This window comes from Elephas maximus, chromosome 7, assembly GCF_024166365.1.
Source record: "Elephas maximus indicus isolate mEleMax1 chromosome 7, mEleMax1 primary haplotype, whole genome shotgun sequence".
NCBI lineage: Eukaryota > Metazoa > Chordata > Mammalia > Proboscidea > Elephantidae > Elephas > Elephas maximus.
The window spans coordinates 104,599,624-104,616,497 of NC_064825.1; the positions used below are offsets into that span (position 1 = coordinate 104,599,624).

General features: G+C 37.2%; 2 protein-coding genes across 2 annotated transcripts; both read right to left on the reverse strand.

Annotated features, from left to right (window-relative positions):
• Nucleotides 1-229: 229 nt before the first annotated feature.
• LOC126079839 (olfactory receptor 4C11-like) lies at nucleotides 230-1,144 on the reverse strand. Its single transcript, XM_049891206.1, has one exon. It carries the CDS (start codon nucleotides 1,142-1,144, stop codon nucleotides 230-232), a length of 915 nt encoding a protein of 304 aa, XP_049747163.1.
• Nucleotides 1,145-11,942: 10,798 nt separating this feature from the next.
• Nucleotides 11,943-12,878, reverse strand: LOC126079811 (olfactory receptor 4C15-like). The gene has a single exon (XM_049891184.1). It carries the CDS (start codon nucleotides 12,876-12,878, stop codon nucleotides 11,943-11,945), a length of 936 nt encoding a protein of 311 aa, XP_049747141.1.
• Between the last annotated feature and the right edge of the window lie 3,996 nt (nucleotides 12,879-16,874).

Genomic DNA, 16,874 nt, shown 5'->3' on the forward strand with positions numbered 1-16,874 from the left:
CTTGCGCTGCCACAAATATTAACGTACTTGATGTTCTGTTACTTTATGTGACATTGGCTTAAAATAAATGGGTCTGTGCTGACTCTACCAATGTCCTCAGACATACTTCTGGGAGATAATGCTATTGCCTACATCAGGATAAGAATACTTTTTCTCCTCAATAAATCCAATTTTATTTAAATTGTGACAGAATTAACAAGTACAATCTTCTGTTCTTTGCCACCTCAAGTCATAGCTTGTCCCACCATAACTTTCTCATGGCATTTTTAATGTCTGCGTTCCTCAGAGTATAAATCAGAGGGTTGTGCAAGGGTGTCCCAATAGTGTAAAACACAGCCACCATCTTGTCCACTGGAAATGTGATTGGAGGGCGAGTGTATGTGAATATACACAGAAGAAAGAATAAGATGACAGCACTAATGTGGGAAGTGCAGGTAGAGAGGGCTTCCTTTCTTCCTTCTGTGCTCTTGTTACTCAGAGAGCGTAAGATGAAAATATAGGAGATGATCAGGATTATGAAACTCACCATGCATATGGCCCCACTATTAAACACTATGAGTAGATTTATGACATAAGTATCCATGCAGACAAGTTTCAACAAAAGTTGTACATCACAGAAATAGTGGTCAATAACATTGGGGCCACAGAAGGGTAATTTCAAAACCAAGAAAATCTGTACCAATGAATGGATGCGAGATCCCACCCAAGCCAGATTCAAAAATTCATCACAGACACACTGGCTCATGATGGTTGTGTACCGCAGGGGTTTGCAAATGGCCACATAGCGATCAAAGGCCATGAGTATGAGCACGGAAATCTCCATGCACCCAAAAAAATGGGCAGCAAAAATCTGAGTCATGCACTCATTGTAGGAGATGACTTTCTTCTTAGATATAGCATCTATAATCAACCTGGGAGCTGTGGTTGTTGAGTAGCAGGCATCAGCAAAGGACAAGTAGAAAAGGAAGAAGTACATGGGGCCCCCTAACATCTGACTGTATCTGATGGTCATCACAATAAATAAGTTCGCCAGCAGAGTTGCAAGGTGGAGAAACAAGAAGACCACAAACACTATTTTCTCCTTCACAACATCCTGTGTTAACCCAGACAGAATGAACTCAGTCACACTGCTGTTCAGCTCCATGGTTACAGTTGACGTGAAAGGATGCACTGAGAAATGGTTTCTCTGCAAAGAGAAGGGTGTAGGTGGTGATTTGGCAAGAGCAGCAGACTCGGAGCCTAAACTATAACTGTATAATTCTAATTCCATTCTAGTTCAGTGATAGAAATCTTGCCTTCAGAGTGGACCTGGTTGTTTCCCAGCTGAGGCACCACATGTGCAGCCACAAACCCATCTATCGATGGAGGCTTGCTTGTTTCAATGCTGCTGAATGGTCTCAGCTGAGCCTCCAGACTAAGATGGAGCAGAAGGGAAGGCCTGGCAAACTACTCCGGAATATCAGTGAATGAAAACCCTGTGGATCATTATAGTGCGATCCCATGTTGTGCATGTGGTCACTGTAAGTCACAGATGACTTGATGGCAGCTAACAACGACATAATCAGTTGGGAATTTTTTTTTTTCTTTTTTATGCTGATGTCCATGCTTTAACCACAGGCATTGACTAAATGTCTTCCTTGTGGGTCTAAGACATTTTGGGGGGAGAAAATAAAAACCCACAGGCAATTTTGCTCTCTGACAAATTCTGAGAACTGCTTATTTTGCTTTATGACTTTGAACAAGTCACTTTGATACCCTGAAACTTTTTCTTCATGTAAAACTTAGATTGTAGTAGAATCTTGGTAAGTGTATGTAAGAATCCTTTGGAGCCCCGTTGGTGTGGTTAAGAGCTCAGCTGCTAACCAAAAAATCGGCAGTTCAAATCCATCAGCTGCTCCTTGGAAATCCTATGGAATGATTCTGCTCTGTCCTACAGGTTCACTAGGAGTCAGAATTGACTTGATAATGTTTCTTTTTTTTTTTCTTTTTGGTTAAAAAGCCCTTGTAGTGCAGTGGTTAAATGCTAGGTTGCTAACTGAAAAGTTGGCGGCTGGAACCCACCAGCCCTCCTGTGAGTGAGAGATGTGGCAGCCCACTTTCCTGAAGATAACAGCTTTGGAAACCCTATGGAGCAGTTCTACTCAGTCCTGTAGGGTCGCTACGGGTAGGAATCGATTTGATGGCAACAGTTTTTTTGGTATGAAAGCATATATGGAATATATGTGTATAACCCAATATTTGAAAAACATTATTCCTATATAATTCAAACATTAAATTTGGAGATTTCCTATTGAGAAAAAAAATATTCCTTAATTTGGACACAAGTTTAAACTAGTTATTCCTGACTTCTTCAGTATCTGAGTTGGGTATTGTGTTTTCATTTACATTGGCCTAAATGGTATGTTAGCCACTTTTTGTGCCTCTGGACCTCAGTTTTAAGGTCTTATTCTGGTTCTATTGCACTTAGTGTCAAGGTGGGTCCCTTTTGAAATGCATACAGCTCAGCTGACTGGAGTGGAGCCTCATCTTTGTATAGGTTGAGCCTTCTATTAGATGATGCTTCCTGGATCTGTTACATTTGCAAAGGTTTGCCTTTTTTTCCTTTATTTCTGTGACATAAGGCTTGCAAACACCATTATGGTTTTCCTGTGTGACAGGGAGCCCTGCTAAGTTAGTTTTGGTTTTTCTGTGTCATATTTGGAAAACCAAAGGCTTTCCATGTAACCTAATAGAAAGATGTCAATCATAAATTATCTGCCTAGTTTTCAGTGGCATACTGTCATGTCACAGACTGGTGGCACCAAAATGCCACTGACCTGATTGGTGGATTGCATTGTCAGATCATATTTCTCAAAATCCATATTACCAACCATAAAGTTAAACACACTCAATTAGTAAGCATGCTTTCCAAAACTGAAAACACATGCCATCAAAAAACATTTTTTTTAAATAAAAATTTGATAATGAAAGGGTTAAGAAGAAATGATATCTCCAACTTCAACTCTTGATTTTGCCTTCATTGTCAGTCAGGACACACGGGATGTTTGAATAAATCATCGAGGCTGGTAGTATAGAGCAGAATTACTGTATATGTGAAATCATCCATGACTCCTATTAGATACATAGTATTGAATTTCACATCCTATGGATGCAACTGGATATACCACTTCTTGTATTTCTAAAAGCTAAATGATGTCTTCACTCAATGTGATTCTACCACTATCTTACAAAACTTTTGTTTTCTGCCAATTTTTGTTTCTCTTAAAACATAATTTAAAAAATATATTTCATCATTTCACCATGCAGATATCTTCCACTATGTTGTACTCTATTTTTTGCATATATATATATACATATCTATAGAATTGTAAACATAAACATTCTCTGATATTTTAAATATTCTGGTTTTCTTTTGGAATTGTTAAAACCTTTTTCCTATATAAAGATTATCTATAATGTATTCATTTACTTTAGGAGTTGTAAATTAACATACAGAAAATTCATAATATATTTTCAAAACTTTTTTAATCATTTAATTTGTTTTCAAGTGTTCACTCTCATAAAAGATTTTTGAATGAACCTCTTCCCATGGTATACTCTTTTCTTTACTATTAGTCCTTTCAGAAAGTAAATTTCAAGATTATTGAGGCAAAAGCTGTGATTATCTTCATACTTATTGGTAACTACTGTCAAATAGCCTTCCAATTTTTTTTATCAATGTTTATTAGAAATATTTTAATCATAGAGTGAATATATTTATGTAATAAAATATCCAATCTTTACAATAAATTACAGGATTAAAAAAATTATCCTTCTAAAATTCATAAATTCCCAATCCCATGTTACAGAGGTAACTAATAGCTCCTTACATATTTTTCCAACTTTTCAGAGTTATGCATGTACGTGTTTTGTTTATATATCCTTTTTGATATAAAAATTGGATTGTTTTTTCCACTTGTGTCTAAAATTACAGGAATATGAAACAGATTTCTAATGAATATCAAACTTGGATCCTTATCGTATTTGCTTGATGAGTAAAAGTAAATCTATGATATACATTTCCTTGATTACTGGTGATAGTATAATTTTTGTACATGTTTTACTTACATTTTATCTTTCCAATTTACATATCTTTTTCCATTAGTTTTTAAAGTATCTTTAAATTTGAGCTCTTTCCCTTTTTTCATATTTATGTCCATCAGTCATCAATTTGGAGAGTTGTGTCTTTATCCTGTCTTATATTATTTCTATAATTTTTAATATTTATTTCAAAGGATCTAGAATTTATTTAGAATGAATTTTTAGTTACCTTTACTTTTTCTGATTAATCATCTATTCATCAATGAATCAATAACACCTTCAACGCAGCCATCATATGTACTAAGAACCTAATCAGGTCTCTGGTAGCTATAGCAGCACATAGATATGTGTCTTCAAGCTCTTTATGATCACATTGGAGGGATAATATAATTCTGAATAAGATAATTATCTGCAAAAAGTTACACTTGACTATATATGATAATACCTAATGAATTGTCATTTCAAAAGTAGACAGAACCCTAGAGAACAAATTGAGGGTTAGTGAAGGTTCAAAAATGAGAAAAAAATGGAATTACTGATTTCAATGTATGAAACTGAAGTTTCTCACTAAATTTTCTGGAACTAAAGTATTGAAGAGCTTATACTGAATTTTACCAAGTAGAATCAATGTTTCAAATTAGTAAGTCAAATTGTTCCTCTTATAAAGCTGTACAAAAAGAAATAAAACTTTGTTTTATTATTTATTTATTTATCTATTTATTTATTTATTCTGTGATCGAGCTCAAATATTAACTCAGTGTGATAATACCAGTTATCAAAACAAAAAGCTTTGACTGGCAGTTTCAGTTATCTCTGACAAATATAAAAAGCAAGTGAATTAATTATTACTTTATTTTGAAACACTAAGTTCCCGACAGGGACTAAAGACAAAAGCATGTCATTTGCTGTGAGGAGAGGAGCAGTTAGGTTAGCGAGTGAGTAAAAGGAGGGGGAGAAGCATGAACTGGTTCAGGTAAGCATTGTAAAAAACTATACTCTTATTAAAACAAGAAGTTGTAACAGGTAAGGTTGGGGGCTGATGATGGACAGCAGTGAAAGCCAGGTGATGCAATTCTATTTGATTTTGCTTTAAATGAGCAAAGAAGATTTGAAACCTGAAGATAGGCCAGCAGCACTTCACAAAGATGTATGCATTAGCTAAGGTCAGCAATACCTTAGAGTTCTATCACTGAGCTCAGCCATCATTTCCTAATGCTCCTGAACAGTCCTACCTCCCTGATATTGTAGGACACCACAGTAGGAGAACTTGCTATTAGCTGTTCTTTAGTATCTTTAATTTTTACTTTACCTGTTGAAATGTTAATAGTTCAAATTATAGCTCTTCCCAAATCTCTATCTCTGGCCCCAAAAGTCTTCCCTTTTCTTCCCAGACAAATAGGCATCTACCTCTATCCCCTATACTCTTATATTAGTATGCACTTTATTAGGTATGTATTAAATTGAATGAGGTAATATTAGATTATATATTATTTTTGCATGACCTTAAATAGGTTTTCACTTTCATTATTTGACCTGCGTGCTTTTTCATGAGGTAAGTTAGCCATTTATCTTGTTTTCCTTATGTACAAAGATTCATCTGTAATAGAGTTTTGCCAAATACAACCAGGTTATAAAAAGGTTTGGATGCTACTAGATAGCCTCTCTCTCTAGTGTCTAACAACAATCATATAAATCATCAAATCTCAACCATCCGTGTAGACTGCATCCTAGAAAAGAAAAGTCCCAAACCAGCAGAGAATGATGTCAAATGACACCTTAAGTTTCTTTCCTGTCTCCAAAACCAACCACTGTAAACTTCATGGTGGGACAAATACCAAACTAGGTGCATAACAAATAATAGTGAAGGGAGGGAAGGGACAGAGACTTGCCGAAGTTAAAGTAGGAGAGAGGACAGTGACAGTCAGTGAATTCCAGGGAAGGAAGAAGAGCAAGAGTATGGGATGCAGAAAGACAAATGGGAGGAGACAAACAAAGAATGTTATTGAGGGTTGTGTGACCCATGATTTCATCACAGAGTTCAACCTTTTCTCCCTGACCAACTACACTACCAGTTGGACCTCAACCTGAGAGCAGATGCCGTTGTAGGTCATGATCAAGGGTTGCCATAGGTCTTGAAAATCCTATCTCATAAACATCACCATTGAACTTCAAATCTTTAAAAGAGGATCCCGAAGATTAGAAATTTCTGCTCAGGCTGGCTTCAATGCCATAGTGTAGTTTATTTCCTCTTGTGTAAGTAAGAAGGACTTTGATAGATAGTGTACTTGCTCTGAGGCCGAAAAAGATTTAGGAATCTTTGTCCACCTTCACCTTTCATTGGGGGGTAAAGACCGAGTATAGATTCCATCAGAGCATAGATTCCACAAGATCACTTATAGGGAGGTATTGTGAAGCAAATATTTTTTAACAGACTTGAAAAACTTACCTCTTTTCTTATGAGCAGATATATGATTTCCAATTAAGTATATTTTTCATATCTTCAGCATTAATTTGCTTAGAAGATGAAGCATGTGAATCCCAGTTGAAACATGGAAACAGTACTTCATTGACATTTCTCAATGCTTTCTATCACAGGAGGTTATGGAGAGTGGGGAGTTTATGGAGAGAAGGAACCCTGCAAATGCAGACTTTACCTTGTTGCTCCCCAGAAGCAGTAGCTTAGAAAAAAACAAGTGGGTCGATGACACTGGGCAGTGTGGTTTAAAAAAATAAAATATCAAATGTTCATCAATCTTGTTCTTGAAAAGGTCTTTTTGGAATAAGCTATTTCAGTACACAGAGGGAGAAATAACTCTGAGGTCAGTCCCCTTCCCACAGGTTCTTTTGAGTTAAGGTTTCTCTTTTTACTGTGTTGGATATTTATTGTAATTCACACAAAATCTACAAAAGCCTATGGCAGGCTTTTAGCCTCAGGAGCTCCAAAAAAACCATTACTCCCAGCCAAGTCCCTAAGGATGCTCCAATGTGCTACCCAGGTCAGACAGTTCAAGAGCAAAAGCAAACCTTGGGGCCAATTAGTTAAACTCCATTCTCACTTTGAATGCATTTGAGGAAACCTGAATCCCTTCTGCACAGGATTGCTTAAACCCATCTCTTCTAGAAGGATTAAAGTCTTGATGCCAGTTAAAGGCTCAGATGAGTGAAATATGTGTGGTAGACATGAATTCAGGCTTCACCACTTATGTGCTATGTGAACTTAAACAAGTTTCTTAACCCATTAATTTCAGTTTCCTCTTTTGTAAGAGATATCTGGTAATAATTATTACTTATTACTTTTAACAATATTAATATTACATTCTCCTGTTTCTAACCCCATCTATGTTTTAAGATAGTTCATAAAGAAGGGAGACAGAAGGAAAAGAGAAAGGAAATACTAAATACTTGTCTTATGTGTTTTCTCTTTCTTTTTAAAGATATGATTTTCCACTCATAGGAAAGAAACCTGGACTTCTGTTTTTTTAATGTAGTTGCACGTAATTCAAGGTGGGACAGATTACATTGCAATATTGCTTTCTTATTTGGGAGACCATGCTTCTACCCAGAATTCTGATGTCAGAATGTTCTGCTAGGTGTATCACTGCCTGCCAGGTATCCCGAATGAGGATGAAATGAGAGGTCCAAGGAGAGGCTGAGACAGAGAGATGGGAGGCAGAAAAGGAGGCATGATTTGCATTTTTGCCAAAGGGCCTAGTGGCAAAAAGCAGACCCAAACTTCTTGGAGAAATTCATGACCAACATCTGGAATTTTTTGTTATAAACAGAAGAGTATACTCTTGAGGAAGCTTTTTGGTGAGTCATTGAAAGCATATAAGCCTCAGGTTTTCCATCAATTGAATGGGAACGAGAAGACCTAACTCTAAAAAGCTTCTGTAAAAACTAAAAGATATAATACATGGAAAGAAAGCACCCCTGTGCAAAGAAATACATATGTGTTTTTATTAATCCTTCCTAAACTTGTAAACTATATGAAGAAGGTGGCATCAGGATTGTAGGGAGACTCATTAGCAAGCTGCAATATGCAGATGACACAACATAGCTGCTCAAAGTGAAGAGGACTGGAAGCACTTATTGATGAAGATCAAAGACAACAACCTTCAGAATGGATTACACATCAACATAAAGAAAACAAAAACCCTCGCCACTGGACAAATAAGAATATCATGATAAATGGTGAAAGAGTGAAGTGAAAGGATGACTAGACTACGTCTCACATACTTTAGACATGTTATCAAGAGGGACCAGTCCCTGGAGAAGGATATCATGCTTGGTAAAGTAGAGGGTCAATGAAAGAGAGGAAGACCATCAACAAGATGGATTGACACAGTGGCTGCAACAATGGGCTCAAGTATAACAATGATTGTTAAGGGTGGCACAGGACCTGGCAGTGTTTCGTTGTGTTAGACATAGGGTTGCCATGAGTCCAAACTGACTCAATGGCACCTAACAACAATAAACATGCAGACTTCAGGCCTAGAGAAGGGAAATAACTCACCTAAGGTCACAGAATTGAGCCTAGGATAAAATCTTTAATTACAAGTCTAAAGCTCTTTTCTTTTGATAAGGTATGTACAGTAATGCCATAAACGTTCTTAGCCTGGAAATAACAACAGCCAAAAGTGGAGTCCATGGGTGGCATAAATGGTTAAGTGCTTCCCTACTAATTGAGAGGTTGGTGGTTTGAACTCACCCAGAAGCCTGGGAAGAAAGGCCTGTCAAAATGCTTCCAAAAGGCACCAGCCTTCAAAATCCTATGGAGTGCTATTCTACTCTGCATACATGGGGTCACCATGAGTCAGAATCAACTCAAAGGCAACTAAAAAAAAAAAAAGTTTCAAAGGAGGCCATTGAACTGCCCAAAGGCAAGAAGTTAAGTAAAAGTTCCCTTGAGGTTCTTTCAAGATTTGAGGTGAACAGATCAGGAGTGCTCATTAAATATTCATTGTAGACTGAATGACTGGATTACTCAACTGGACTGCAGGTTAAATGTCAGGGTATTATTGAATGCAGTTGATCATGGAACATTCAGTTATGGGAACTGAGAACACATGACAACTGAGATATTTTGGGTTTAGATCCACTTGTTTCTCGCATATAGTTTTTGGATGAATTAGTGTCCTACTTTAAACCCTGTTCACTTAACCTTATTTTAAACCCTATTCATTTGCATCTTATCGAGGTGACATTTCTAGTGAATAATTCAGAAACTATGGCAAGATTCAAACCAAATTAATAAAATGAAAAATTGAAGTAAGAGATTATTTTATTGGGATCCAAAATGCTTTCAGAATAAAATTCAAATCATTAATAACACTTATTTTTGCAGATGATAGGAGTGGGAAAGGAGAATGAGAAAAAGTAGGTAGAGAGCAATACCTTTATTTTTTGTTTTAATTTTTTATATAGATTTGGGAAAATAACTAGAGTAGATAATTTATTTGTAATATTCTTCACTGTGTTATGTTAAAGTGTTATCTATGGTTATTTTCAAGATCAAGGGACGAACCCCAGCGACAGCTGCATTCACTCGCCAAACTCAACATTTTAGTAGATTAATATTGTAAACACATTTAAATTTCAAAAAGGGAAGATAGCTCACTTATTTTCATTTACTCAGCACTTACTGAGCTCCTGCAACAGCCGGTTCTAGATACTGATAATACATCAGTGAATCACATAGGAAAAAATCCCCTGCCTCACAGTTTATTCTATGAGAGGAGGCAGATAAGACACAATAAGGAAATAAACTATATAGTAGGTTATAGGGTAGAAATTGTTATGGAAATATGAAGAGTAGATAGGAGAAGCTATAAAACCAGGTTGGGTATTGCTATTTTAAAAAATATATAGGCAGGGTTCAGATGTGTTTGATTTGAATTATCTCTTTACTGACTAATGCTCAAACAGAATTATTTTCAATTGGATAAACTAAGCCAACAAAATTCAAATCAATGACTAAATTGAATGCAATCCCCTTTTGAAGTCTAAATTTTACTCTCAGATACCTCTGGCCTCTGTTTACCCTGTAGTCAGCTCACAACAACTGTAACTTTGGTATTGTTTTTGCTAGGAAAATGATTTATCAAGAGTCCTCTTTGAGCTCAAATGAAAGCTACTCATCAATGGTTCCCTTATGAAATCTACTTCTCTCCCTCAGATGATTCATGTGGGGTGGTCAACTGACCCAAAAGGACCTCATCCATTGGCAGAAAACGGTCAATCAGGTGTTATCTCTCAAGAATTTTAACAAGTGATTCAGATCCGTTGTTGTTGTTGTTGTTAGGTGCCGTCGAGCCAGTTCCAACTCATAGCAACCCCATGGACAACAGAAGGAAACACTGCCCTGTCCTGTGCCATTCTCCCAATCCTTATTATACTTGAGCTCATTGTTCAAGGCACTGTGTCAAATCCATCTTGTTGACGGATTTCCTCTTTTTTGATGACCGTCTACTTTACCAAGCATGATATCCTTCTCCAGGAACTGGTCCCTCCTGATAACAAGTCCAAAGTATGTGAGACACAGTCTCACAATCCTTGCTTCTAAGGAGCATTCTGGTTGTACTTCTTCTAAGACAGATTTGTTTGTTCTTTTGGCAGTCTTTGGTATATTCGATATTCTTCACCAACACCACAATTCAAAGACATCAATTCTTCTTCGGTCTTCCTTATTCATTGTCTATCTTTTGCATACATATGAGGCAATTGAAAACACCATGACTTAAGTCAGGCACACCTTAGTCTTCAAAGTGATATCTTTACTTTTGAACACTTTAAGGAAGTCTTTTGCAGTAGATTTGCCCAATGCAGTGCATCTTCTAATATATTGACTGCTGCTTCCATGGGTGTTGATTGTGGATCCAAGTAAAATGAAATCCTTGACAACTTCAATCTTTTCTCCATTTATCATGATGTTGCTTATTGGTCCAACTATGAAGATTTTTGTTTTCTTTATGTTGAAGTGTAATCCATACTGAAGATTGTGGTCTTTGATCTTCATCAGTAAGTGCTTCCAGTCCTCCTCACTTTGACCAAGCAAGGTTGTGTCATCTGCATACTGCAGGTTGTTAATGAGTTTTCCACCAATCCTGTTGCAGATGCTAATGGACCCATGTTAAATGATGAAGTCATTTGTTCCAGGAACATCTACAGTTGAGTTTCTGAGAATGCCCTTGTCTCTGCCCTTCCTGAGTCCTGAATGCTTTTCCATCAGATTGACTGGGATCACCTCCCATTGCCATCTAATCCATTTCGACTCATCACAAACCTATATGACAAAGCAGAACTTCCTCATAGTGTTTCCAGGGTTGTGATCTTCATGGAAACAGACTGCTGCATCTTACTCCCCTGGAGCAGCTGGTTGGTTCAAACCAACCCACTTTTGTTTAATAGCCGAACACTTAACCACTTGGTCACCAGAGATCCTTAACTCTGACCAGTATCCTAAAAATAAAACTTTTTTTCAATTGAAAGAGTTTCAGGAAGCTCCTGTTCTAATCTCTAAGATATTATTGTCCTCCTTCCGTGAATGTTTTTCGGAGCATGGTGTGAATGGTAAGCAGTTTAATAGATAATCTGATTCCTCTCTTTTCCTGATTTCTTTTTGTTATTATATTTTAAATAAGCATAAAATTCAAGTCTTTTTACATATGGGGACGTTGAGCTACCAACTCCGAAATGATGAGTGATCTGAAGGTAGAAAAAACATTTCCTGACCTTCGCGTTAGTGTTTTTCTATTGCATTATATTACCTTCTGTCTTACAAGGTGCATCCCCTAGAAAGTTTTTCTCTAGGCCCATTTCAATTTCCTTTTTCTGGAAGTTTGATTTTTTATAAGTTTCATGTTTTATTTTTCATCAGAAACCACCACCAGTCTAGTCCACAACTTCCTCATGGCATTTTTTACTTCCTTATTCCTGAACGTGTAAATCATAGGATTGAACAAGGGAGTTAGGAGGGTAGAAAATATGGCCACAATCTTTTCGAAGGAGAAAGTAGATGGAGGTCGTGCATACATAAATATGCACGGGACAAAGAACAAAACCACAACAGCAATGTGAGACCCACAGGTTGAGAGAGCTTTCCTTCGACCTTCAGTGCTATGAGTTCTCAGAGAGACCAAGATGACACAATAGGAGATAAGCAACAATGAGAAGTTTATGATGCAGATTAACCCACTATTTGCAACAACAAAAAAGCCAAGAATATGAGTGTCAGTGCAGGCAAGAGCCAATAATGGGTATAAATCACACATGAAGTGATCAATGACATTGGGGCCACAAAAGGGCAGCTGAAATATACAGAGAATTTGTATTACAGAATGCAAGAAGCCCCCTGTCCAGGCTAACCCCATCAGAATGCCACAGAGCCTCCAGTTCATGATAAAGGGGTAGTGCAATGGCTTGCAAATGGCCACATAACGATCATAGGCCATGGCGGTGAGGACAATCACCTCTACTCCAGCAAAGAAGTGCTCAGCAAAGAGCTGTGTCATGCAGCCCTCGAAGGAGATGGTTTTCCTCTCATAGAGGGAGCCCACGATCATCTTTGGAGCAATGACAGAGGAAAAGCACGCATCCAGGAAGGACAAGAAAGCCAGAAAGAAGTACATGGGGGAGCCCAGGAGTGCCAAGCTGCTGATGATGGTCACTACAATTAGCAAATTGCCCCCAACAGTTGCAATGTAGGTAAGCAAAAATACAACAAATATTATGTTTTGACTATTTGGGTTTTGTGAAAGCCCCAATAGAACAAACTCTGTCACACAGCTTTGATTTGTCATGATTTCAGAGGAAAAGGTGAAAGCTTCCACAGTGACCATGTAGAATCCGAAATTATGAGAAAGAGATATTTGCCACAAACTAGTTTATGGGATTACCTAGTCATCAATGCATTGGTGCATCCATAAGCAAAGTTATTTTAAGTGCTTGTTTCTGTTGAGAATACAAAATGAGAAATATGTTAAAGGTGGTAGTGAGACACCAGGAAGAATCAAGGTTAAATACTTTAAAATAGCCAGAGTTTCAATACGAGGAACGGAAACGTTCATATGTGGTAGGAGTGACAAATAGTTTTTATCTCAAGTGCCAAATCTGATTAGTTAGTAGTGGCTACCTAGAGTGAGTTATTGAGAATTCTGAAACACATCCAAGCTCTGAAGAAAGGGGGACTGTTATGTATTAGTTCTGTCTGCCATTGACATGGTATGGGAACCAGGATGACTTGCGTGGGAAATACACCTCTCCCCAGGAAACTGCCTTATCTACAAATAGAAGACAAGATAACATGCAGTTTAACGGGCACGTGAAAATCATGCCTACTCCCACAGATATTTCTTTAAAAGTCTGACCTGAATTGGGCCCTTAAGATGAATTAATTCATTCCTTATTAAAAAAAAAAAAAAAGGCCTATGACATTGCCTAGACATGCTTAGCCAGTAATATGTATATTAATTTCTTTTTGGTTGCTTTTTTTAATTCATCATTTTAAAATGAAAAAGGAAGCTGGTAAAAATAACACTACCTACTTCAGCATGCTATGCTGATGACTAAGTGAAATAATGCAAGGAAAGCAATTGCTCGGTGCCTTGTGTCTAGGATACAGTCCGTGTTAGGACTTATTATCCCTATGTCAGTGGTAACAAATATATGCTTTAACAGGTTGAGGTCAAAAAATTTTCAAAAAGTGGATCTGGGATTTTCTGGTTCCAGAGCCTAGGTCCATTCGACCTTATCAATAAGGAAAAGGGTGAGAATATATCTTTTCTAAGGAGAACCTCAGAGCAGGGATGGCCTTTCTACAGACTCCACATACCTCTCAAAGTTAAAAGCTTCTGATTCTCTTGTTCAAGTATAAATGAGACATGTCAGGGAAACTAACCGCAAATGACGTATAATCAGAAGGTAATGGCCCCACTATACACGTACACGTTATATACAATTTGACAACAACCATATAGGTAAGAAATAAAAACAAGATGTTGAATAAAGCCAGTCTCTTAACCAATTACTTATACAATGTGGCTCAGTATATTTAAGTGCAATCCCTCAAGGTATATCTGCTTCAAAATTATATAACTTTATTGTAAAATAGTTCATACATACTTTACCTGATCACCTCATAGGATTATGATGAGGGCCAATTATGAAATGTGAAAATGTTGCTTATGATAAGGAACTGTTGCAAATTGTGGTTATTATTATCCCACTTAATAAGTCAGCTGCTTTACCCATTGAAAGCATTTCCATGAGTCAACTAGATAATTATTTCAACGTTGGACTTCATTTTCCATAAGAAGACACGGCTTTGAAGGATGAGTGTATCTTCACCTGTACATATAACACAAACGTATCACTTAAATAGTTTATAGAATTATGTTTGCTGAAGAAATGAATTAAAAAATTGTGAGAATTATCGGTAAACTGATTTTGTTGAATGCCACTTAGAATTAGCAAATAAAACTAATGTCTTCTGTTAATTTGCTTTAAAAAAGCCATTTCCTTAATTTCTCAGAGTCAGGGAACCCCAAAAGGACAGGGTTAAGATCTTAGCTGCTAACCAAAAAGTTAGTAGTTTGAATCCACCAGCTGCTCCTTGGAAACCCTATGGGCCAGTTCTGCTCTGTCCTAGAGGGTCACCGTGAGTCGGAATTTGTTTTTTTTTAGGGAATCCTAAATTGTGCCACCACTGTTAACTCCATATCTAGCGACATGCTGTCACCCAGAAAACAAGAGTATAAAACAAACCCAAGAAGATCTTGCATCTGTCAACAACCATTTATTAAAAAATAAAGACTATCAGTATATGATTCAACAGTGGTCAGTTTAGCCTAGGACCAAAGCAGGAGAAACAATGAAATTAAATGAGTAAGACCATCAATTCCATACTCGTACTCGCCTGGGTTCAAATCTAAGCTCTTCGATTTAGTTATGCGTCATGGAATAAGTTACTTAAAATCTTTGGTTTCCACTTCTGGAAAATGAGTGTAATAAGAATGCCTCTTGATAGAATCAGATAATACTGTACACATAAAAGCATTCAATAGGAGATCAAGCCCCTAGACAACTGACAGAGAAGAATTGTCAACATTTTTATTTATACTTAATTCCCCCTTTACCATGAACATGGCTCATAAGTGCTTTTACTGATAAGCTCTTTGACACATCTTTTTATTACTTTAAATGTATAAATTATTTGGTCACAGTGTAGGGATGCTAAGTTTTTAAAAGCATACCACTTTTAAATGACCTTTGTAATCGTAACACTCAAATCCACATGAGTCCACTTCATTTCTTCTTTGTACAGAGAAAATCAAATTGATTCTACATCAATCTATGCTAATCTGTATTAATGATTAAGTCATTTTTAATCGTCCCACTTCTCCTATATGGGGAGTTCTAAGTATAATACAATTTTAGAACTAAAATGTTCATTAGATACAAAAAATCAGCCCTCCCTGTTTTCAGATGAAAAGAATTTCCAAAATTAGCATTCAAATGTTGACAATGGAGAATCAGTGTCCTTATGGTTTATGATCACAAGGTTTATGACTTTTAAGTCAATTAAAAGATGATTGTCCTAGATCGAGTCCTAGGACAGAATAAGGTCAGCAGTGAAGGACTGGTGAATTATGAATAAAATCTGGAGTTAGTTGTTGTTGTTAGGTGCCCTTGAGTAGGTTCCAACTCATAGTGACCCTATGTACAACAGAACCATACACTGCCTGGTCTTGCACCATCCTCATGATCCTTCTTATAATTGAGCCCATTGTTGCAACCACCATGTCAATCCACCTCATTGAAGGTCCTCCTCTTTTTCACTGACTCTCTACCAAGCTTGATGTCCTTCTCCAGGAACTGATCCCCCCTGATAACATGTCCAATGTATGTGAGGCAATATCTTGCCATTTTCCTTCTAAGGACCATTCCGGCTGCACTTTTTCAAGACAGATGTGTTTGTTCTTTTGGCAGCCTATGGTATATTCTATACTCTTCAATAGCATCACAATTTAAAGGTGTCAATTCTTCTTCAGTCTTCCTTCTTCACTGCCCAGTTTTCGCATGCATATGAGGTGATTGAGAACACTATGGCTTGGGTCAGGTGCACCTTAATACTTAAAGTGACACTTTTGCCTGTTAACCTTTAAAAGAGGTCTTTTGCAGCAGATTTGCCCAATGCAATGTGTCTTTTGATTTCTTGACTGCAGCTTTCATGGGTGTTGATTGTGGATCCAAGTAAAATAAAATCCTTGACAACTTTAATTTTTTCTCTGTTTATCATGATGTTGTTTATTGGTCCATTTGTGAGAATTTTTGTTTCCTTTATTTTTAGGTGTAATCCTTACTGAAGGTTGTCGTCTTTGATTTTCATCAGTAAGAGCTTCTAGTCCTCTTCACTTTCAGCAGGCAACACTGTGGCATCTGCGTAACTCAGGTTGTTAATGAGTCTTCCGCCAATTCTGTCGCCCCATTCTTCTTCAGATACTCCAGCTTCTCAGATTATTTGCTCAGCGTACAGATTGAACAAGTCTGGAGAAATGATAAGACCCTGATGCATACCTTTCCTGACTTTAAACTACAGCATCTCCTTGTTCTGCTCAAAAGACTGCCTCTTGAGCTATGTACAGGTTCTTCATGACCACAATTAGGCGTTCTGGAATTCCCATTCTTCCCAATGTTATCTATAATATGTTATGATCCATGCAGTTGAATCGCTTTGCATGGTCAATAAAACACAGGTAAGCTATCTGGTATTCTCTGCAGTCAGCCAGGATCCATCT